Source organism: Bos grunniens, chromosome 22 (genome assembly GCF_055505025.1).
Source record: "Bos grunniens cultivar Pamir isolate PY7600 chromosome 22, Bosgru_T2T1.0, whole genome shotgun sequence".
NCBI classification, from domain to species: Eukaryota; Metazoa; Chordata; class Mammalia; order Artiodactyla; family Bovidae; genus Bos; species Bos grunniens.
This window is the reverse complement of record NC_141186.1, coordinates 57143136-57166777: the sequence shown is the minus strand read 5'-3', so window position 1 is coordinate 57166777 and position 23642 is coordinate 57143136. Positions and strand designations below refer to the sequence as shown.

The 23642-nt window shown below is 41.4% G+C and overlaps 1 protein-coding gene across 22 annotated transcripts in view; it reads left to right on the top strand.

The window, feature by feature from the left end:
- PPARG (peroxisome proliferator activated receptor gamma) overlaps positions 1-23642 on the top strand; it is a 171039-nt gene that overhangs the window by 83765 nt on the left and 63632 nt on the right. For all 22 annotated transcript variants that reach the window (XR_015151874.1, XM_086368716.1, XM_086368715.1 and 19 more), the window contains 3 exons: positions 4744-4882; positions 10362-10561; positions 22019-22469. Coding sequence is in view for 21 of the 22 variants with exons in the window: in XM_086368716.1 (XP_086224842.1) it covers positions 4744-4882; positions 10362-10561; positions 22019-22469 (790 nt within the window). In the remaining variant the exon portion in view is untranslated. The remainder of the gene's footprint in view (positions 1-4743; positions 4883-10361; positions 10562-22018; positions 22470-23642) is intronic.

The following is a 23642-nucleotide window of genomic DNA, read 5'->3' as shown; positions in this document are numbered from 1 at the left end:
GTAGGTAATATATAATCTGTAACTAATGAAAGATTCATACACTTTAGAACTTGCAAAGCTGACACTGATTGCTTATAAATTGGACATTTATTTTTTTCCCTAATAGGTTTCATAATATTTTTGTGTCTGTAGTGAAAGATAATTCTAGAACCATAGACTTAGTAAAGATACAAGGAAACACTACCATACAATACTGTATAATCTATTTTTATATTTCTATGTATTTTTGTATTCCTACCTCAGGAAGAGTTTTTAGTATATTCCCATGCACCAGTGACAGCTCATTGATTCAGCCTCTGTGGGCCATATCATGTTAAAGCTGACTTCAGATCTGACACAGGGCATTTAATCTCATTGTAAAATTTAAATACCACTCAGGTCTCATTGTACCTGAGGTTTTATTACTAATAAAGCAATGAAGGAGAGGCTGGAGAAAATGTTTTAAGGAAGAAATAAGCAGGCTTTATGTTCTCACAAGCAAGTGTGAAGATTTTATAATAAAAATATACACAAAGCAATTTATGGTGACTGATGCATCTCCATCACACCAGTTCATAGACTTCATGGTGATCAGAACTCTGAACTGTTGAAATGGCACTTCATTTTTGGACACTGACATAATAAAAATGAGTGTTTCTTTCTTGGCAATGAAGAAAATTTGGGGGAAGCCTGCTTCATTCATCAAGTAAAGAAATAAGTTTTACAAAAAACACTAAATGAGAGCCTTGTATCTTCCTCTCTAGGTTTCTTGAAAAAGTCAGATGACAAGAAAATGGTTAGTTATCATGAACTTAGTCTTAAAAAATTTTTTTTAAGTAAAAGCAGTTCCAAGCTTGTACTGGGGTTTGTATACATTTAGTTCAAGATTTTATGTGTATGGTCAGTGCATATATGATATACAGAATGATGATCCTTTAACATTGGAATCATTACAAAAAATGTGATACTCTTTGAAAGACATCATAGGGGTCAAAACAAAAAACAAATCACATTATAAACGTTAAACTTAAAAAACATAGTTATTTTATTAAAAAGTCTTCATCTCCAACCATGCCAAAAAAGGTGAGTACTCTGGGACCTGTCAGATAGCCGAGCAGCATTTTCAACTACTAGTATTGGGTTTTAAAAGTGAAGCTCAGAGAAGCAGCCAAAGATATCATGAAATATATATGACCCAATGGCAAAAATCAAAGCAAGATTTCTCAACAGTATTTAACAGTGGCAACAGTTCTGTACTTTAGCCTTCTGTGAATCAGTCAGGGGGGAAATGCCTTTTAAATATTTAAAGCATCTTAGAACCCTCTGAGAATTAAAGAGGTTTACCTTTCCACCATACCCTACACAGGACATATCCTTTGAGATAGTGCTGATCTCACAAGAGGTAGGGGAAACTCTCCAAAACATTAGTAGCAAAACAAGCAAACAATCCTAGGTCTTGAACTGCAGCTTCAGGCACACTTGGAGGGGCAGAGTTTCCTCATGATAGATGCCCAGCTTCTGAGTTAAGCCAGAATTCCCAAGAGAGTCTGAAATAGTCATAAGTCAGTGGCACTCCTGACTTCCAAAAGAAGGATCTTCAAATTCTCTTTGGAGGAAGGAATTCCCAATTTTTACCCTGTAGGATTCTCACAGTTTAAGGTCAAGAAATGACTTCAAAGTAAAATATCAGCAAGCACATAAATAGGCAGCTAGCTTGATGACATGCATCAGAGGTAAACAGGCTTCTCCACCCCTACCCAAGAATGCAGATATTGGAACTGCCTGGTCCAGAACGTGCAGCTGTGTGTGAGTTGTTTAAAGATAGAGGGCAGAATCACAGCAATGAATGAACAATAATAGACTATCAAGAATGACCAACAGCCTTGAAAATAAGTGAAACTTCTAAAAGTGAAAAATATGATCATTGAAATAAAAATTCTATGCAAGGGTTAAATAGCATACTGGACACAGCAAAAGAAAGGATTACCAAACTGAAAGATATGTGCAAAGAAGTTATTAAGAAAGAAACCAACAATGTTTTAAAGAACATATCCCACCTAGAATCTGCTAGAATTTGAAGCCTCTTTTACTTCTTGAAGGATTCATAGGATCTTTGAATATTAAAAATATGTCTTCTTTACTAATGAAGAGTAATATACAGAACTCTTCTCACTGATGAACTTTGGTGAGAAATGTTTGCTTTTCCTTACTTTTGCCATTGCATTTTTTTTTTCATCTTATTTGGCTCTTCTGGTGGTTACCTTTGTGATCAACATTAATGGCAAGAAGATAAAAAATATAAAAGAGAAATTCAGAAATATGGAAGGCTTGAAAAGAAAGTCTTAACATCTAATTGGAATACAAGAACCAATGAACAAGTGAAACCATGATGCAGAAAACGTCCAAGAAGATAAAGAAATCCATGGCTAGACACACTACGGTAAAACTGCAGAGTACAAAAAACAAAGAATTAAGTGCAACCAAAGTCAGTTGACAGCAGACATCTCAACAGAAACAATGAAAGCATAGAGCCAATGGAATCCAGACTGTTAAGAGGGAAAACTGAGTACCCTGTGACTCTTTCAAGAATGAGAGCAAAATGAAAAGGTTTACATGTTAAAAAAATAAAAAGACTAAAATAATATTCTTCAAGGATAGTAAGCCATAGAGAGGAAAATCTCTTTGCAAAATCTATATGTAGTATGATACTACTTAATAAAGCCCTCAATCAAGCATACCTACAATGTATTATTTAGTTTATAGGCTGTATGGTAAAGCTGTGTTTTTTTAAAAGGTCAGGGAAATGATAAGCTCAAAATTAGGGTTATGATTATATTGTCAAGCAGCCACAGGAGCAACAGTTGGATAAGGGAAGAACACATAAGTGCATGCACATGGCTGGTTATGATTTTAAATCTTGAGTTGCATAATGGGCTCATGTGTGATAATTATCTTACTATGTTTTATAGTGAAAGTCACTCAGTCATGTCCGACTCTTTGTGACCCCATGGACTGTCACCCGCCAGGCTCCTCTGTCCGTGGGATTCTCCAGGCCACAATACTGGAGTGGGTAGCCATTCCCTTCTTCAGGGGATCTTCCCTACCCAGGGGTAGAACCCAAGTCTCCCGCATTGCAGGTAGATTCTTTACCAGCTGAGCCAGCAGGGAAGCCCATTATGTTTTACAGTTACATGCATTTCCTACATGTTTGTAATTATTACATTTAATAAGATAGCTTCAAAACCTGAAAGGAAAAAAGTGTGCCAATGACCTTTTAATATCTCAGTCATAGTTTAGAATCTCAAAATATCAGAGATGGCCCAGGAAGGAAGTTAAATGACACATATTTATTCAACAAAATAGTTTAATGGGGCACTATTGTTAGTGTCTGGGTTAAGGGTTAGCCCTGTCCCCAGGGAGCTCAGAATTATAGTTGAGCAGTGAGAGAGGGGCAGAAAATAAACATAAATAACTAAATTATGTGGCACATTAGGAAGTCATAACTGCTAATGGAGCGGGGAGATGGCAGGTAAGAGCAGAATAAAGCAGAGCAAGAATTGCCGATGAGGGGTGGGGACAGGGACAGGCCACAGTATTGAATAAGGTAGATAAACCTCATTAAGACGTTGAAACGTTAACACAGCTTGAAAGCAGTGAGGGAAACAGGCAATTGTATATTTGGAGCATGAGCTTTCCACATGAGAGAAGGAAGATGAGAGTGCCTTCAGGGCTGGAGTTGTGACAGCTAAGATGGAGAAAGTTGCAGTGAGGTAAGCTTGTAGGGTATGACCAGGACTTCAGTGGTGGTCGTGCTGGGTTAGAGATAATGTTAGATTTCCAAGTGAAGTTGTCAAGTAAACAGCTGAACATACTTGTCTAGAGTTCAAGGTAGAAATCTGGAGAAAGTCAAAATGCATGTCAGTGGTAGAATCAATCCTAATTCAGTGCTTTTTGTATTCAAACAGGGCCAGATAAATTTGAAAGAATTAAAAAGTGGGTTGCATGAGAATGAATGCAATAGAAATGAGTAGGAATATTCTCAACAACAACAAAATGGAGTTAGAAAACATTTCTCATTAGAATTTTTTCAGGTCTTCAAAAATAAACATAGCAGAATTCAGCCTCAAATTGACATGTTTGCTATTTTGAGATAGTGCTCAAGTTTCTGAGAACATATATATTACTTCTCCTGTTATTTTCTGTTATCTCTGTTTGTAGGCTACAGTGGTTATGGAACACTCTTTCAAATGCATAAATAAATGAAACCAATTTTGTAGGAAATTATGCAACATAGAGAATTCCAAAAAAAATTACCCACATGTGGATTTTTATTGGCCTTGCTCATGTTTTAGAATGAAATGACTCTAAGTTTGCCAAACTGCTTAGCACAATTATAAGGTTAGGGCATGCTGCTGGAATGATTTACAGAGAGACTGAACTGATTACATGGTGTTTTATTTGCATTACATTAAATCCAGAGCACTTCTTAGAGCTTGCTGAAATCCAGATGTGGGGCCAAGATGCACTGAATGACATCAGTGGGTTGTGGTCACTAAGAGCTAAAAAAGGGACACTGGAGATCCTCTGTTTCTTTAGTTTATAGCAGAGAAGACCGAGAGAGCTTAAGTGATTTGTCTAAAGTCACCACTGACGGAACGTGTCAAGAGCCTACAGTATCTAATACTCAGGCCAGTGTGGCTTTCAGCCATTGTCACAAACACTTAACACTTGCTTCTTTTCTCCCTCGCCCATATTCCTTTGTAGGGTTTCTTCCGGAGGACAATCAGATTGAAACTTATTTACGATAGGTGTGATCTTAACTGTCGGATCCACAAGAAAAGTAGAAACAAATGTCAGTACTGTCGGTTTCAGAAGTGCCTTGCTGTGGGGATGTCTCATAATGGTAAGTGAGCACTTTGTGCCCGCACTCGACGCTTCTCATCACGGCTGCTAGACCCGTAGACCCGAGGGCCGTGGCTGAAAACGTGTTCAGTTTTCCCACAGATCGCCAGATTTCAGAAGACTGCATGCCAATAAAGCATTTCTCTATTAGGTCAGAGTTGTTCGGCTTTAAGTGTGAATCCTTCTGTCTTGTAGTTGGGCATTTGCCACGATGGGAGAAAAGACTGGGAAGTCTGGGTGGTAATGAAAGTTACTGTAGTGTTCTGAAACACATGTAATGTGAGAGTTGTGATTAATTTTTTGTGTTGCTTTAATAGTATTAAAAATAGAATTATATGTGTAAGTAGTTTCTACTTTTTTTTATTTTATAGGTGTATAGTTGACTTACAAAGCTGGGTTAGTTTCAGGTGTACAGCAAGGTGACTCAGTCACACATATGCATTTATCCACTTTTTTTTTTTAAGATTCTTTTCTCACATAGGCCATTCAGAGTATTGAGCAAAGTTCCCTGTGCTATACAGCAGATTATTACTAGATATCTATTTTATAAACATTAGTTTCTACTTTAAATGTAAGAAAATTCTGATTTATGGATATGGAACTTTAGTGGTATATCAGACATAGATATACCTTTTTTTCTCTTTGCTATGCAGAAATGAGCAGAACCCTATCCTTGACTTTGTACAGCATACAATTTGTGGATTAAGCAAGTATTTTTAAAAGTTTCACAGAACTTCAATAGGAGAGTAAAACATTCTACTTTTTTGAACCTGTATCTTAAGTGAAGCTTATAATTAGGAGTGTCAGCTTAAGGGCAGGACTGTTAAAGACCCATGTTTTCATGAACTGTAGAACTAACTCAGTACAATCATGGGACATAGCCCTGTTTGAAGAAATAGCTCTTAATCGCCATTTGGCTTTCATTGGTTGACTGGCTCACAAAACAAGTTTTTGATGTAACTAGGTAGTATTATATTTGTCAAGTATTCATCAATTCTTTCAAAAGTTATTATGGGCTTAGAGATATATTGATAAAATGCCAAAGTAATCAAATTAAGTCTGAAGTCTAATGTCATCGTATGCCCTATTTTTCTTTCTTTTACCTTTTCCTCTCTCAAAACTTATCTGGTAAGAAGATATAATATTTGAAGTCAGCTGTCATCTATGAGGACTCAACAGCATCTGTGAAAATTAAATTTTTGTTCCATCATGCAGATTTTTTTTTAAACAGCAACAATCAAGATATTTGGGAATCACTAATTGAATAGGTCTTCTACCCTTTAAAAGTGGTTTACAAAATTATATTTGTATCGTTAATACGGGGTAATTTCCTCTAAAGGCAAGAATGTATTTTGAATAGTTCTACCAACTATATTAGACAGGATAGAAGTTTGGTCCAACTTTCCTAGCAGATTACATCTGCTGTCTATACAACTTCAGTCATTAATTGCAGGATAATTTGCTGGTTTAATTCTACCAATTTCCTTTTTATTTCAGACTTCGTAAAGCAAGGGTACGTTTTCAGTTGAAGGATTACATTTTAGGTGATGTGATCATGTTGCAGTAAATTTATTTTATCTTTATGAAGGAATCTTTGACTTTGAGGTCATTGTTATAAATACCACTTAGGAAAAGATGCCAGTTTTGCTTTCAATTATATTTACTTTTTGTCCTTTAAAAATTGTCACTTTTCATATTGAGGTACAATATATTTTCTGTTGCTTGCACACATTCATGTAAAATATATCCCCTATTGCTTGTTGTTTATAGGCAAATAATTTAAAATGCAACTTTTATAGTATTGATGGTATAATTTTCTCTTTCCAGAAAAGTCAAAGCTATCATAAGCATGATAATTAGGTCATCTTTTGCCTTCTTGTGACCATTAGCTTACTCTATTTAGAGAGAGGAGCAGCTTTGTAGAGAGTGTTCAGTTAATTCTTACAAAGGTGAAAAAGGAAAGAAATTAAATATCATGGTATCAAAGATCATACTTTAGCATTTACAGGATTGCAAACATGACTAAGAAAATCCCTTTTCAGGGTTTTTTTGTTTTTTTTTTTAATGGAAAAGGGCTGCACAGAAAACAGCTAGGTTTTCCCTATTCCATCCACTTTAGACAGAAGTTTTATTTTTCACAAATATTAAAAGTTAGTGAAACCTTAGCTTTACAGAATTAAGCATCTTTGGCTTAGACGGTAAAGAATCTGCCTGCAATGTGGGAGACCCGGGTCAGTCCCTGAGTCGGGAAGATCCCCTGGAGAAGTGAATGGCTACTGGCTCTGCCTGGTGAGCTACAGTCCATGGGGTTTGCAGAGTCAGACACAACTGAGCAACTAACACTTACACTTTCACTCGCTTTACTGATTAGGATGTTGTAGTATATAAATGATGCCTTTTTTCTTTTATTAAAAAAAAAAAAAAGCCGACAACTTTCAAAATACCTTCTTGCTGCTAAGTCACTTCAGTCGTGTCCGACTCTGTGTGACCCCATAGACAGCAGCCCACCAGGCTCCCCCATCCCTGGGATTCTCCAGGCAAGAACACTGGAGTGGGTTGCCATTTCCTTCTCCAATGCATGAAAGCGAAAAGTGAAAGTGAAGTAGCTCAGTCGTATCCGACTCTTAGTGACCCCATGGATTGCAGCCTACCAGGCTCCTCCATCCATGGGAGTTTCCAGGCAAGAGTACTGGAATGGGGTGCCATTGCCTTCTCCCAAAATACCTTCTTAGCAGCTTGTTCAATTCTAGAAAAATGGTTTCACAAGTTTCTGTGGCTCTTCCCATCTTAAGGTAGTTCTCTTCTTTCTGGCAAACAGAAGCACCAGTGTATGTTGCAAAAAAGAAAAACCCGAATGGCAAATGACTTTAAACTGCAACATGTTACTTTTTGTTTCTGCAGTCTTCTTTGTGGTATGGGGGAAATCTCCCCAAATTCAAATAACTTTCAGAAGATATAACAGAGTGAAAAGTCCTAAGGCAGAGGCTGTGGTACCCACACCTTCAAGGCGTTCATTACTGCCCACAGTCCAGCCTCCACCTCCCTCTCCCACTGCTGCTTTTTCCACTTACATTTCAGACAAGCTGTATTCTTGGCTGTTGCTGCAAATTACCCGGTGATAGAACACCTCTGGGGCTCTGCTTCCTGTGCCCTTCCTTCCCTGTCAAAATCCTACCTAGTGTTGAAGGCCCAACTCAAACACCTTCTCTGCCATCCGGTTTCTGATTCCCCATTCTTTCTCTTCTGTGAGCTTCTTAACCTCTCCTGTAAGCACCACATTCTCAGAAAGCAAGGGAGCAAACAGACCTGTATTGCCAAAAACCAAACTATTGAAAACAGTAAAAAAGGAGAAGTTAGAGAGGGAAAAGTCAGGGAAATCCATCAGGAGGCCAGTGCAATACTGTGAACTCAGAGATTGGGCATGGCGAGAGGCAGCGGCATTGAAAGAAACATCACAGCCATGACCAATGAATGCACATGTCCAAGGGGAGAGAGGTTGTCAGAGATTATTCGAGGTGCTTAGTTTGGGTGACAGAGTGAGTTAATCAAGAAAGGAAAACAGGAAGAGGAGACAATTTGAAGGGGAAATAAAAAGTTTGATTTTCTGTTTCGTTAAATCATGGCTCAGATGGTTAAGAATCTGCCTACAGGAGACCCAGGTTTGATCCTGGAGTTGGGAAGATTCCCCTGGAGAAGGGAATGGCACCCCGCTCCAGTACTCTTGCCTGGGAAACCCTGTGGACAGAGGAGCCTGGTGAGTTACAGTCCGTGGGGTCACAGAGAAACACGACTGAGCCACTGACTTGAGGTGCCTATAGAATATCCAGCGTCCACAGGCAAAGGGACACAGGAAGAAGTGAGAAATAAGGATACAAATCTCAGGGAAGAAAGGGCAGGAGTCTTTAGCACATTTTCTGCATTAGAGAGAAAACTTGAACTAGGAACAACAGAATGTAAGTGAAGGAAGAGGGGCTGTCACGCAGTTCTGGAAAATAGCAGACAGAAAGATATGGGGAGCCAGAAAGGCAGAGACCAGTGTGAGAAACTTTTGAAATTAGAGGGTGCAGAAGGTCAGCAATGTGAAGGGCTGGGAGGAAGCCGGGGAGCTCAAGCAGAACGAGCACTTAGAACAGGCCCCTAGATGTGACCGTTAGAGGAGCTGTAGGGGCCTTTGTGAGAGCAAAGTTTTGGTGAATTTAAATGAGGAAAAGCTAGATTGCAGTGGTGCTGTTCGATCAGTCACTCAGTCGTGTCCTACTCTTTGTGACCCAGTGAACTGTAGCCTGCCAGACTTCTCCATCCATGAGATTCTCTAAGCAGGAATACTGGAGTGGGTTGCCATTTCCTCCTCCAGGGGATCTTCCCGACCTAGGGATTGAACCTGCATCTCTTGCTTCTCCTGCATTGGCAGGCGAGTTCTTCACCACTGAGCCACCAGGGAAGCCCCCTTACTACACTTGATCCTAGCCAAAAGGCCAAGAAGCAGTGGCAGTGGGTTGGGAGGTAAAGAGTAAGACAGTGAGGGACAATAGCTCTTTCAGTAAGTTCAGTGGTGGAGGAAAGAGCATGGGGTGGATTGTTCTGGGGTCAGAACCTTAAACCCTGCTTAGATGGAAAGGAAGGAGCTTGTAGAAAGCAGTACAGGAGAGGGAGAGAATAACCCATGCATATGTAGGCTCTCTTTTATGTTTTGGATCTACTGTACACATCCTTTTCATCCTTGTGTCCCCTAGTCCAGTTTGTTGAGCCAGTATCTTCCATCAAACGGGTGTTCAGTAAATGAATTGAACGATGTCACATAAGACTTCAGAGTCAGAAGATGAGGCTGTAGTATCTTGCTCATCTTGACTTTGGAGAGAAACCTGGACAATGTTTAAATGTCCTCTCCAAATAGTTTGAAAAACGTTACCCCCAACTTAAAAATTACTTAATCATGGTGATAAGACTTCCCCTTGTTTTACTGTAGAGGAGCTAGAAAATAAAATGATTGCCAAGTCCTGCAAAACCTCCAAATGCGCATATTTTTTTCCCTCAAGAAAGAGAGGTGGAAAAACATAACTTATTGGCAACAGTCATATGAAAAGCAATAGTATTATTTTTCATACAAGTCTTGTTTACAGGCTACAGCTGTTGCAAAATAAACATGTTAAAAGTGGAAAAACTGACCATGAGACGAAGCCTTACTCATTGTCAAAAGCCTGATATGACTGCGAATTCACCCCTTAGATGTTAAAGGACAAAAATATTTTTAATAAGATCTTTAATCTTTAATAAGGCAACCTAATTCACTTGCCACCCCCACCATGTTCATTGCAGCATGATTTATAATAGCTAAGACATGGAAACTGCCGAAGTATCCACTGACGGATGAAAGGGTAAAGAAGTTGTGATGTGTGTGTGTGTGTATATATATACACACAGGAATATATGTATGTCTATACAGGAATGCACTCATTCATCCTGCCCTTTCTCTTCTGTAGCCATCAGGTTTGGGCGCATGCCACAGGCCGAGAAGGAGAAGCTGTTAGCGGAGATCTCCAGCGATATCGACCAACTGAACCCAGAGTCTGCTGACCTCCGGGCCCTGGCAAAGCATTTGTATGACTCGTACATAAAGTCCTTCCCGCTGACCAAAGCAAAGGCGAGGGCGATCTTGACGGGAAAGACGACAGACAAATCAGTTAGTTCTCTTCTACTGTCTTCATTTGGGGTGGCCGGGTTTTGTTGTTGTTTTCCCTTTGAGTAAATGACTTACCATGTGATGCACAGATGTGGTAAAGAATCTGCCTGCCATGCAGGAGAACTCAGTTCAATCCCTGGGTTGGGAAGATCCCCTGGAGAAGCGGATGGCAACCCACTCCAATATTCTTGCCTGGGAAATCCCATGAAGAGAGTAGCCTGGCGGGCTACAGTCTATAGGGTTGCCAAGAGTCGGACACGACTGAGCAACTAAGCACCCATGCATGTGTGTTGCACACACACACACACACACACACACACAGAGTACCATTCTGTGGTTGGCTGGTACCTACCACAGGCTGAGTCTAAAATAGAGGAGAGAGAGTGTTTTCAGATACAGTAAGTAAACATTATTTTAAATAGGGAAAAACTCCTTCAAGCTCTCCTAATAAAGTTTTTGAGACTAGAAAGGTACAGGTCATCTTGGTGGTGGGTTAGTTGCTAAGCACTGTCCAACTCTGCAGGAGTTCATCTTAACTTGAACAAATGAACTCAGGCTTCCCTCATGCCACCACGCTCTTTCAGGATCCATATCTTTTCTTTTCTTGGCATCAAAGTCACTGGCCACATTTGTAGGCCTTCAAGCAGCCCTGTTTTTCTCTGGGAAGGGCCTGACCTAGGTTTGGAAAAGGTGGTCGATCCCATGATTGTATCGTGCAGAACTACTCAAGTACCTCTCAGAAGTTCTCTGTGGGGCATAAAAATATATTTCGGATATCACACCACCTTTCTTTCCTTGTAGGGCTGTCTTGATTATTATTCCCAGGGAGCTGGGAGCCCTGTCCTCGTGTTGTGTGTATGAGTTTTATCTTCTCAGAGGCTCTGAGCAGCCTGGGCTACTACGGGGGATTCTCAAACATCAGCAGGCACATTGATGACCTGTTCAGGAAACCCAGAGTGGGTGCTAATGGTGGTTGAGTCCGTTTTCCAAGAAGTAGAATTCTTCCCTGATAACAAGCTGAGAAAGCACATGGGAATTATGTTGAAACAAACTATAACTGTGCCTGAACTCTGTCCCCAGTTCTGCCATCACCTTCAACTGTGACCTGGATCCCATCTCTGGACTGCAGTTTTCACAGGCAGGGTCTGGTTTTGAGTACAATGAAGTAGGTTCCTAGAGTAGTAAGAACCACAGGACATTCTGAAGACACTGTCCCAACCCTTGAAAGCCTTTTCATGCTGTCATTTATTTTCAGATGAACACCTGCAGGAGAGGTGTGCAATTACTGAACAAATGAACAGAAATGCTTAACTCTTTCCCCACTTAATTTTATTTGGCGGAAAGTTTTATCACCCGTTACTGTATTTTGATGACTATCTCAAGACGTTATTTTTTTTTTCTTTTAGCTATACCGTAAGAGTAAAATCAGCTAATAGAAAAGAAAAACTTGTTACGCAGTTGGCTGCGTAAAAAGCCAACTATCAACAAGGGCAGTGGGTTTCTTGACTGCCAGAGAGATCACTGGTGCCCTAACAGTATTATACCTCTATCCAGCTGCTTACAGGTTTTTAAAAGTCTTGCACATTCAGTATGTTCAAGACCCACACTACCTTGCAGCTGCTGTTATTATCCTCTTTTGTATTATCCTCTTTTGTCCTCCTCCCAGAAGCCAGTCCTGCCCATTGGCCAGCAATGGCCCCGTTGACAGAGACACTGTGTGTGAAATTCCCAAGAATTTTCACCTTGGGAAAACATTCTCAGTGATGGTTTATTTTTATGAATGTTTAGAACAGCAGGAGTTTCCCACCTTGTTCTGCTGCCCCAATACCTTCACAGTCAGGAAATCTTCCTTGTATTGTTTCGTTCTTCTCGAATTCTAGCGAGGACCTACTGTCTTCCATAGGGCAGGCAACAGGTTGTACGTCATGATAAAGCTGAGTCTAGGGCTTCCCTGGTGGCTCCGTGATTAAGAATCCACCTGCCAACGCAGGAGACCTGGATTCAATCCATGCGTCGGGAAAATCCCCTGGAGGAGGAAACAGCAGAGACCACTCTAATATTCTTTGCCCGGAGAATCCCGTGAACAGAGGAGCCTGGTGGACTACAGTCCATGAGGGTGTCAAAAGTGTCAGACACGACTTAGTGAGTAAACAACAAAAAGTGGAGTCTACGTATTCTTTAAATGAAAAAATGAGGGCACAGCCAAACAGAAACGAATGGCCCCGGCCTAGCTGATTTTACTATGGAAGGTAAACTGTGTTCATTTAAAGGTTAGAGAAACAAGAAAATCAGAGCAGCCTGGCTAAGTAGAGTTAACAGTGGAAGGCAGCTTGTGCCAGTTCTCTGAGAGGCCCATGTGTGACAAGGAGCCCAGCAGGAGACCCTGAGCTGGGAGAGGCTTGGTGACCAGGGAGAGCCCAGAGCACACTGTTTACTCCACAGTTTGCCTCGGGCCGTTCAGTTTCCAGAAACTACTTTCTCACCTTCTCTTTATCTCCCCATCCAGACCTGCAATCCACCCTGGAAGTCCTATTAATTTAATAGTACCTGAAAGATAAGAGGAAAGCATTAAAAAAAAAAAAAAATTTTTTTTTCTCCAGTAGTCAAGATTTTAAATTTACACTTCCAGTGGCCAGCATACTGTGTGTTAACTGTGAGAGGTCCAGAGCCCAGTTCACCATAAATCACTTTCAAAGCTCACCGCAATTGAGTCTTTGGCTCTAAAAATGAAGGTAATTGTAGGCTGTTTGTGTGTTAGTTGCTCAGTCCTGTCTGACTCTACGACTCCATGGACTGTAGCCCGCCAGGCTCCTCTGTCCATGCAATTCTCCAGGCAAGAATACTGGAGTGGGTTGCCATTCCCTTCTCCAGGGCATCTTCCTGACCCAGGGATTGAACTGAGTTTCCTGCATTGCAGGCAGATTCTTTACCATTTGAGCCACCAGGGAACCAAGGCTCTTTATGGGATGTTAATATTAGTATCTCAGTTGTGTCTGACTCTTTATGACCCCGTGGACTGTAGCCCGCCAGGCTCCTCTGTCCATGCAATTCTCCAGGCAAGAATACTGGAGTGGGTTGCCATTCCCTTCTCCAGGGCATCTTCCCGACCCAGGGATTGAACTGAGTTTCCTGCATTGCAGGCAGATTCTTTACCATTTGAGCCACCAGGGAACCAAGGCTCTTTATGGGATGTTAATATTAGTATCTCAGTTGTGTCTGACTCTTTATGACCCCGTGGACTGTAGCCTGCCAGGCTCCTCTGTCCATAGGATTCTCCAGGGAAGAATACTGGAGTGGGTTTCCATTCCCTTCTCCAGGGGATTTCATGGCGGGTGGGGGGGAGGGGCGCGGGGGGCAGTGAAGCCCCAAACTTTTATGGGGTAAATAGGTATTAAGCTGTTTTAAGGGAAAGTGCCATAAAATGCTTAATTATCGGCTTCCCCCTATAGTAACTAAGACTGTGCTTTGTCTATAATGGTTACTCAAAACGTGTTTGCTTAATTGAATTAAAAGCTGCTGCCTATGGCCTTTGAAATTCTGGACTTTAATCAGAAGGCCTTTAGCCCAAGATTTGCTCACCAACCTGGACATCATTAAAAATCTGGATGGAGGCAGAATTGCCTCTTGTTAGGGTCTGGGAAGGAAAGAGAGACTGGGCCAAATTAGAATAATCCACCCTCTGATTACACAAAACTGAAATTGAATTGTTTGGCTCTCTCTTTTCTCCTTATCTTGCAAAATCAAATTAAGCACTAGTGGAAAGAAATAGTGCAGAGAGGAATATGGGAAAGGGAAAAAATAAAATCAGAATGTGATTTCCAATGAGACTAGAGATTTGTTCTTTATCTTACATGGTCATGTTATTCATTTGATAGCATCTATCTCAGGGCTGTTATGTTATCTCTTCTTGGCCAGGACTTTTGAAAGTGAAGATTTGCATTGATAGGAAAAGTTTTGCAGAAGTGCGGACTCTTGAGAGGATGGGGGGACCTGGAAAAGGGGCCACGGCTGGTGCAGGAAAGCGATTTGGGCCTCACTGCACACCCCACTGGAACTGTTGTCATTAGGGTGGGTTCTGCCAAGCCGGGGGAAGGCTGCTCAGCATAGTGGATAACCAGTTACCCAGAACCTTTGGGAAAGGAAATGGCTTTACTGAAGAGGTCTTTCTTTAAATTTATCTTCCTGCTCCATTTAACCATTGCCTGTTCTGTCTCATTGGTGAAGCGCCTGCTAGTCTTTCAGGCCCAATTCCAGCATTTGCCTCCAGGTAAACCAGAGCTTCTCCCTTCCCCACTCAGCTCTCCTCTGTCTCTTATTCCCTGGTGCCATTGGCACTGTGCAGAACAAGTAAATGAGCAGATCAATTAAATGCTCCTTTTTAAATAAATATTTATTCATTTGGCTGCATTGGGTCTTCGTTGCAACACAAGAGATCTTTCCTTGCAGCGCACATTCTGTGGCATGTGGGCTTAGTTATCCCGTGGCATGTGGGATCTTAGTCCCTTGACAGGGCTCGAACCCATGTCGCCAGCTTTGCAAGATGGATTCTTAACCAGTGGGCCACGAGGGGCTCCCCTCCTATCTTTTAAACTTAGACGTCATACCTTTAGAATATAATGGTCCTACTTTCATTGTCCTTCCTCAAAGAATAATATTTGGGTACTTGAGGCTCTGGGTTTAGGGGAAGATGGGGAATTGGAATCACAGGATGTGGGACATCAGAGAAGAAACTTTAGGAGCACTGGACCTTTGAGCCACCCTCAGATAGAAATGGAACTGACTCTCCCCATGGTCTGTTTCCTGTCAATGGCTTGTTCCCGCCCAGACCCCTTCTTTGAGAGGGGGTCTACAGAACTCTTAAAACCACGAATATGCTAGAACCAGGGTGCTGTGTCTCCTGAAGGCAACCTGAGAACTGAATGGACTTTGGAAGTTCCCAGTGTTTGACTGTTACCCTGCTGTGATGATCACACTGGGTGTATGGTTGCCACATGATCCCATGTTTGTTGATGAAAATAAACAGAGAGTGGTTTTCAAAAAACCATTTCCAGTGCCATGGTTTGTCATAAAACAATAAATAGAAAAACCCTTGGTGTGTCTGCCAGCTTTTCACTCCATATCTGAGGGATGGTGAGGCCCTCCTGGCTGCACTCTGTCTGCAAATAAGGAATAAAGCTTGTTATTTATACTGTATTGGACTTTGGGTCCCGAAGCATCGCACTGCTTATAATGCATATATGTGGAGTCACTGTTTTTATAATTGCAGGAGCAAACTGGTGCCATCATAAAAATGGTTCTTCTAAACAGTGTGTGAAATAGGAGACTAAGGAATAGTAAAACCAGTATGGAAATATAAACTTTTGTGAAAACAGTTCTGTATCCATTTAAATGTTTGCATCCTAAAATTTACAAGGGCCGTCAAATATAGTAACTCAAACTATTGGAAAGATATCTGTCCTTTTAAATCCTATGCTTACCAGCTAAACAAAGTGTGGTCTCTCTCCCCCTTTCCCTGAGTGAGCTAGAATTTGCTCCCCTGAGAAGGAAGACACCAGACAGACAGGCCCTCAGAGGAAAAGAGCCTGGGGAACTGCAGTATAAATAAGGAGCAGAATGGTAGTTCTGTTTTGTTTTGATCACTATTGAAGGAATTTGGCTCCTGGAATCATTAATCTATAGAGTCACATTTAAAAAATAAGCTTATTTCCAGTACTGTCAGGAATCACTGAAGATATAACAGATCTGAACAAATGGCCTTCTTTTAGATGATAAATTTAGAAGATAATGTTCTATATCAGATCAGATCAGATCAGTCGCTCAGTCGTGTCCGACTCTTTGTGACCCCGTGAATCGCAGCATACCAGGCCTCCCTGTCCATCGCCAACTCCCGGAGTTCACTGAGACTCACATCCATCGAGTCAGTGATACCACCCAGCCATCTCATCCTCTGTCGTCACCTTCTCCGCCTGCCCCCAATCCCTCCCAGCATCACAGTCTTTTCCAATGAGTCAACTCTTCACATGAGGTGGCCAAAGACTGGAGTTTCAGTTTTAGCATCATTCCTTCCGAAGAAATCCCAGGGCTGATCTCCTTCAGAATGGACTGATTGGATCTCCAAGAAAAGCATTTTTTTTTTTTTTTTCATCTTTAGTAATTAGACCTAGTTGGTCAGTATGCTTGTTTGCCAGCTGAGTGACATTTTGGTCAGCCATAGATGTTTCTTTAAGAGATGAGTGTATGTGCTGGGTCATTAAACTGTGAACAATTCCTCCTATTAAGTTTTTGTGTTAAATCTTTAAATGATGGCAGGAAAATGAGATACACTGGCAAGACTTTGAAACTTAACTTCGATCCCAAGTTGTTGTTCAGTTGCTAAGTCCCCATGGACTATAGCCCGCCAGGCTTCCCTGTCCTTCACCATCTCCCAGAGTTTGCTTAGACTCACGTCCATTGAGTCAGTGATGTCATCCAATCATCTCAGCCTCTGTCACCCCCTCCTCTTGCCCTCAGTCTTTAGCACTTAAATGGCATCTCTAGGAAGTAAGAGTTCAAAGGCCCTGTGCCAAGATCCCAGCATAGATGAGTTTAGAAGCCCCAGTTCCTCCCAGAACTGTCATTTTATGTTAAAAAAGCAAAAGTGGAGAAGTCATGTAGAAAGTAGCGGAAAGAGAAAAGAATTAGTCATGAGTGAGGGGATCTGGTTTAGGCTTTGCTATAAATAGCTGTTTGACTTTAGAAAGTCTCTTAGCTTCAGTTTATTCATTCCTAGTCAAAGAATGATGCTGCAGATTATTCCTGAAGACCTACCTGTTAGTTCTCTACAGCCAGTGGTTCTCCACAAGAGGGAAATAGGAATGACAGAGGAGAAACCAGGAAGAAATTGAGGAAACCGAACCAATGCAATCTGGATTAACATTCACCCACTGGAGCTAATAATTGAGGAGAACCATGTGTGCCTCAGAGGATGAAGGTCAGAAGTATAAAAAGGAAGGAGAAGAAGAAGAAGACAAGGCCCTAAGAATTCACTTTTCTTCCTTGAGGCTTTGCTGTTATCTGTCAAGAAACCTAAGACCACCAGGGTCTAAACTAAGATCACCATTTTTCCAGGCCAGTTTTAACTCTGACGTGGTTACCAAGTGATCGTGAGAGTGTAGAGTTGTCTACTTCTCTAATTTCAGTTTCCCAACTTGGAGATATCATCAGAATTGTTGCTATTGTTGTTTAGTCGCTAAGTCGTGTCCAACTCTTTGCCACCGCATAGACTGTAGCCAGCCAGGCTCCTCTGTCCTTGGCATTTCCCAGGCAAGAATACTGAAGTGGGTTGCCATTTTCTTCTCCAGGGGGTCTTCCCGACCCAGGGATCGAACCTGCGTCTTCTGCATTGGCAGGTGGATTCCTTAGCACTGAGCCACCTGGGAAACCCATCACCAGAATAATCCCTGCTTTCTCAGTTGATTTTTTCATTTGTCTTTCTTAGGTTCTCATTTTATTATTCAAAAGGAGCTGTAAATTTAAAGCATTCATCTATAGTCACTGAAATAACTCATACATTAAAATGCTGATGTTCGACTGCTAAGAAACAGTATTATTCTATCTGTCCATTCAAAAAAGTAAACTTTTATTACTCTACTTTGTCTTCATTAATAAGCCAGCTTTTCCTGTGATCTTTGTGTTATACATAGGAGGTATGCAATAGTTCTAGAACTAATTTTAATTATCTATAAAAACAGTGCCCTTAACTCCATCCCAGTTTTGATATGTGGAGCCATTTATGGAAATCAAAATATATCAACATAGATTACACTTGCTGTGTCTCTCCAAAGAAAACTAGCTTCCTCTTACTGAAATCATGTTCCCCTGGAGAAACATTGTGTTCAAGTGAAATTTTCTTCATTGCATCATGACCTTTTTGTGGTCTGTAGAAGTGCAAGCATTTCTAACAGCCAGAGGCTGATTCACCATGAAGCTAATGAAGCCTCGGGGCCTCTTCCCTTGTATAGAGCCCCTTCCAGTGCTCAGGGAAGGGCCTGAGCTATTTGTTCTTATAATCTGTATTACTGAACCCAACAGTTGTTGTAAATGTACTCAACAGTCATGTACATTTCAGGCCCCACAAAGCCTGGATCTCACCCTGATAATGTCCTAGATGTAGTTAAGCATTCTTTCCTGTTAAGAAGAGATGCTTATCTAGCCGTTTGATACAGTGTCTGAAGATAAATACATTGTTAGCCCCAAGTTAGAAGTGTAAAACCATTAAAACCAAATCTGAAGAGGATATGGTTCCTCTGACAATGGCAGATCATGCGACGATACCGTGCAAGCTAGTAGAGCATATAAGGCTTTGTAGAAAAGACAGAAACGTGCAATGAAGGACGTTTTGTGTGGAACGTTTTACCAGAAATATAATATTAAGTCATTGATTCAAGATAAACTCCACAGGCCGAATTCCCCTCGTGGTTTTCAGAGTTCAGCCATCTGTAAACCTGGCGGGCCACCATCTTCTGCTGTTTCTGTATGAGGAATCCCAATGTAAAGTGTGTGGGTTGGGACTTCCCTGGGGGTCCAGTGGCTAAGACTGTGCACTCCCCATGCAGGGGGCCTGGGTTCAATCCCTGGTCAGGGAACGAGATCCTGCATGCCGCAACTAAGACCCAGTGCAGCCAAATAAATTAATTCATTGATTTTTAAAAAATATGCACGTTAACTGTTTGCAGTCTAATAATTGGTGAATGGGTGGCAAAGAAAGGCAGATCTCTGGGCAGATCACATCTGGATCACTCCTGCAGCTTGAAAGATCCACACGGGAGCTGAAAGGATCTATGCAGACTTAAAAAGTGCAAAAAAAAAAAAAAAAAAAAAAGGCAACATCATCTATGATGAGGAAAAACAAAGAAACCCACCTGGGATTCATTTGCATGTCTGTACCCAGAATCCTCTGCCAACTCAACATTTTGAAAATGCTGAAGGGATCTTTTTTAAAAAAAGAAAAAAGCTGGAATGGTTTGGCATGACGGTGGGAGCTGCTGATTCCTTTCTCTGTCCTTGAGTGTTTACTGCCAGGAAATCCTGACCAACGTCGATTGCCAAGGGGTTACCAAGTCACATTGTTGTTAAATTTGGAGAGAAAAGTAGCAGGATTTTGTGCCTTCTGTGCAACTATCACAGAGTTTCAAAAACAGGAACCTGGGGCTTTATATGAGGGGACAGGGGAAGTCGAGGGGGAAGAGTCACAGGATGATTTATCAGGGCATAGTTCCAGAGAAATTGCTTACATGGAGGTGGGAGAATGTTATGCATCCCTTCTGTGCCAAGAAGCTGAGGGCCTGAGGTCATCCAGAAGCTGGGCAGATGAGGCACTGTCCTCCCACACGTGAAGAGCTGATGACTTTATATCCTTGTCATTTGTGTTTGTACAGGTGCAGGTGGGCTCTTCAGGTGCCCTCAGATTTCTCATAGCAGTAAAGAAAGCCAGCCCCTTGGTAGCGTAAATGAAAATGGGCCCCAAAACTCTTTGAGATCAGAAACCACCTTCTCCTAGGTTCTGTAAAAGCTAGTGTTCGTCAGCATCAGAATCTGGCATTCTGGAAAAACTCAACACATGTTAACTGAAGAGACTGTCCATCTACTCTGTCCTTTTTTTTTTTTTTTTTTCCCTCCTGTTAATAATATAGGTCTGAAGTAGAGAAAAAAGCAGAATGCCTCAAAGCAGTATGAACTATTCGTTCTTGGCTTACTTGAAGACTTGAGTCACCAGGCGAGCTTACTCTTGGGTTCCGCTCATCTGTCCTACTTTGCGGTTTTGTATTTGCTAAACAGTACAATTGAAGTGAATTTTTTTGGTTTAAAAAAAGTAGCAATTTCTGGAATAACTCCAGCGAATGTTGTTGAAATAAGAGGCAAGTTTGGGAATCTACTTAGATTAGTGTTATTTCCTTCAGTGCAGAATAGACTTAACAGTTTGGTGAAGGGAATTCCCTGGTGAGCCATTGGTTAGTGCTTTCACTGCTTGGGCCCAGGTTCGGTCCCTGGTTGGGGAACTAAAATCCTGCAAGACATGTGGCTTGCCCCTCCCCCAAAAAAGTTTGATAACAATCTTAGACTACTGTTGAGATTAATAGTTTAAACTGTCTGAACCAGTGGGTCTTGAAGCTGGCTACTGCTGGCTCTCATTGTGTCTGCTTCCTCTTACCAAAGAGGAGAGAATTCTCAATGTCTCTCAATAAAGCTTTTCAAAAGAAGCTTTATTTTTAGTACATCAGAGACTTCATATTCAGTGGACATGTATGTGTACATGCACACTCACACAGATACACACACACACACACACACACACACACACACATCACAGACGCTACTTCCAAGAAATGCAACTAGCATATCCTCACGAGAAGAGTTGGAAATCTATGCAATCCACTTCAGATGAGAAATTCGAGGGCTAGGAAAGATAAATGACTTTTCTAAAGTCACAGAGTTAACCACAGAACCAAAGCTGGAAGCCAGATACCCTCAACTCTTATTCCTTGCTTCTGAGTAAAACACATGACTAGAATTGAGGGGTAGCTCCTCACAGAGTTCAGTAGGTATATACATGTGTGTGTATATATATAATTGTGGTCACTTATTCAGGGTAGCCTTGAGAATTTCACAAGGACCACAAACCTCTGGTTAAATCTATACAAGGAAATGAAAGAGAAAGATTATTTCGTGGACAAACCCAACAGGCTTTTGCTAGCAGCCTATTGCAAACCTGAATAACTGATAAACGAGTTTTATTGATTCTTGACCCTTAAGGGCAGATACTTTTAAAAATAAGTTCCAACCTTTTTTTAATTTGCCACTTTTGTAGTGTTTGCCCATAGGCCTTATGCAGCTGCTCCTTCTGAAACAGATTGCTTCCAGAGCATTAAAAAAAAAAAAAAAGAGGAAAGAAAGAAACAGACATTTTCTTGACTCAGTGTTTGTAGTCTGCTATCAGACTGATTTTTCTATAGTTAAGTATAGTTTACATATACATTATGTTTCATTTAAGCTCTGAGAGGATTTTATCTAAAACAGCAAGATTACTTTATGTCCAAGTGGGTCTATTCAACCCTGAGTTGCTGAAATAATTTTTTTATTGAAAGAAGGTTAAACATGTATGCCATTGAAAGCTAGAATAAAACAGTAGATTTTTGCATCATTTTTTAAATCAACAACAAAGACCTTCCAAACAACAGGAATTGGAGCTACTAATGAGTCACCGGTCGTGGTACCATATCACCAATGTTGGTGAAATATGTTTGGTTCCAGAAGACAACCTGGAGGATTAATCAAGACATGAGTATTTTCTCATTGTTCAATGTTTTCAACTTGAAAGATGTTCGTTAGCAAAGCAAGTGTCTGTGAAGACGCTGGGATGGTGTTGACCGTGAATGAGAAATTTCCAACTCAGCCACTTTCTCCCATTTTTCTTTGCAGCCGTTTGTTATCTATGACATGAACTCCTTAATGATGGGAGAAGATAAAATCAAGTTCAAGCACATCAGTCCCCTGCAGGAGCCCAGCAAAGAGGTGGCCATCCGCATCTTCCAGGGGTGTCAGTTTCGCTCCGTGGAAGCCGTGCAGGAGATCACAGAGTACGCCAAGAATATCCCCGGCTTTGTGAACCTTGACTTGAACGACCAAGTAACTCTCCTAAAATACGGCGTGCACGAGATCATTTACACGATGCTGGCCTCCTTGATGAATAAGGATGGGGTCCTCATATCCGAGGGCCAAGGATTCATGACAAGGGAGTTTCTAAAGAGCCTGCGAAAGCCCTTTGGTGACTTTATGGAGCCCAAGTTCGAGTTTGCTGTGAAGTTCAACGCACTGGAATTAGATGACAGCGACTTAGCAATATTTATAGCTGTCATTATTCTCAGTGGAGGTAAGCTGCTGCTGGCGGTTTTCCGTGAAGGAGGGTGGGGTGGGGCTGGGATGGCTGAATGAATGTCGACTTGCCTTCGCGTGAGGCTTTGCGCCTTTTCTCTCTGCACTTACCGCACTTTCCCACAGAGAGTGCCAGTGGGATAATGCCCTGGGAGTGTCGCTACCCATGAGACATACTGAGAAAGAATATCAATTGACTTCCTCTCTGACGGCTGTGGGTAACTCAGGTGCTTTTCCTTTATTCTGAAAAAAATTTTTTTTCTGCTCAAATCCAAACGTGGAAGACAAATGCCCTCTTCTTTGTTTTTCTCTCTTTATTTCCTTTTTCCTTGTCTTTTTCTGTTCCTTTCCAGAAGGCCAGTCTATTCTCATTTAAGTAATTTAAGACGATGCTCACTTGCATGGAGAAAGCACCACTGTGTGTGTGGTTAGATTATGGTCCAGCCCCACCATCAGCGAGGTGTGACTTTGAACTGCTTTTGCAGGTTCAGGGATCAAAGAGCACACGTCTACTGACTCTGCCTCCTCTCCCGTGTGGAGTCCTCTGACGACTCCCCTGACAGTACCTTGGTGAGGTGGTTGGCTGTGATCAAGAATGCAGTCCGAACCAGAGAACACCCAGCAGAGAAGTAAATTGAGTTATTTAGGCATTCATTGTACTTTTGGCCTTGCAAGGGCATGATCTAATTAACCAACTCCGAAAGCCAGGTTTTACACTACATGCTACTTTCATTGGCACCTCATGGGTTTCCAACTTGAGTAGAAGAAAGTTTTAGTGTCATCTCTCTATATAAAAATTGTCTTTAGATAACCAGTTTTCATTGCTGAGATGGAATTTGGGCGAAGTTGTTTGTGGGTGCAGAATACTCCCTGTGCATGGAAACTGATGTGTGGGGGGACAGTGGTCCTTTAGATGTAAGTTGTGTGGATTAGACAGCATGTTGCAAAGAGCAAGGCCCACTCTGTAGTCTTTTGTGGTCCAGTTACTCGAGAGCAGAGTGCTTCTGAAATCAGATGCGCGGTGTATCAGTAATGAGAAGAGTAAGTAGCGAGTACTTACTGTGTGCAGGAAGTTTTCTAACCACTTCACACACATTCATTTAATTCTCACAGCCCCAATGAGAGTATTAAATGAGGAAACCAAAGCCCTGAAAGGTTCAGTAACTTGGCC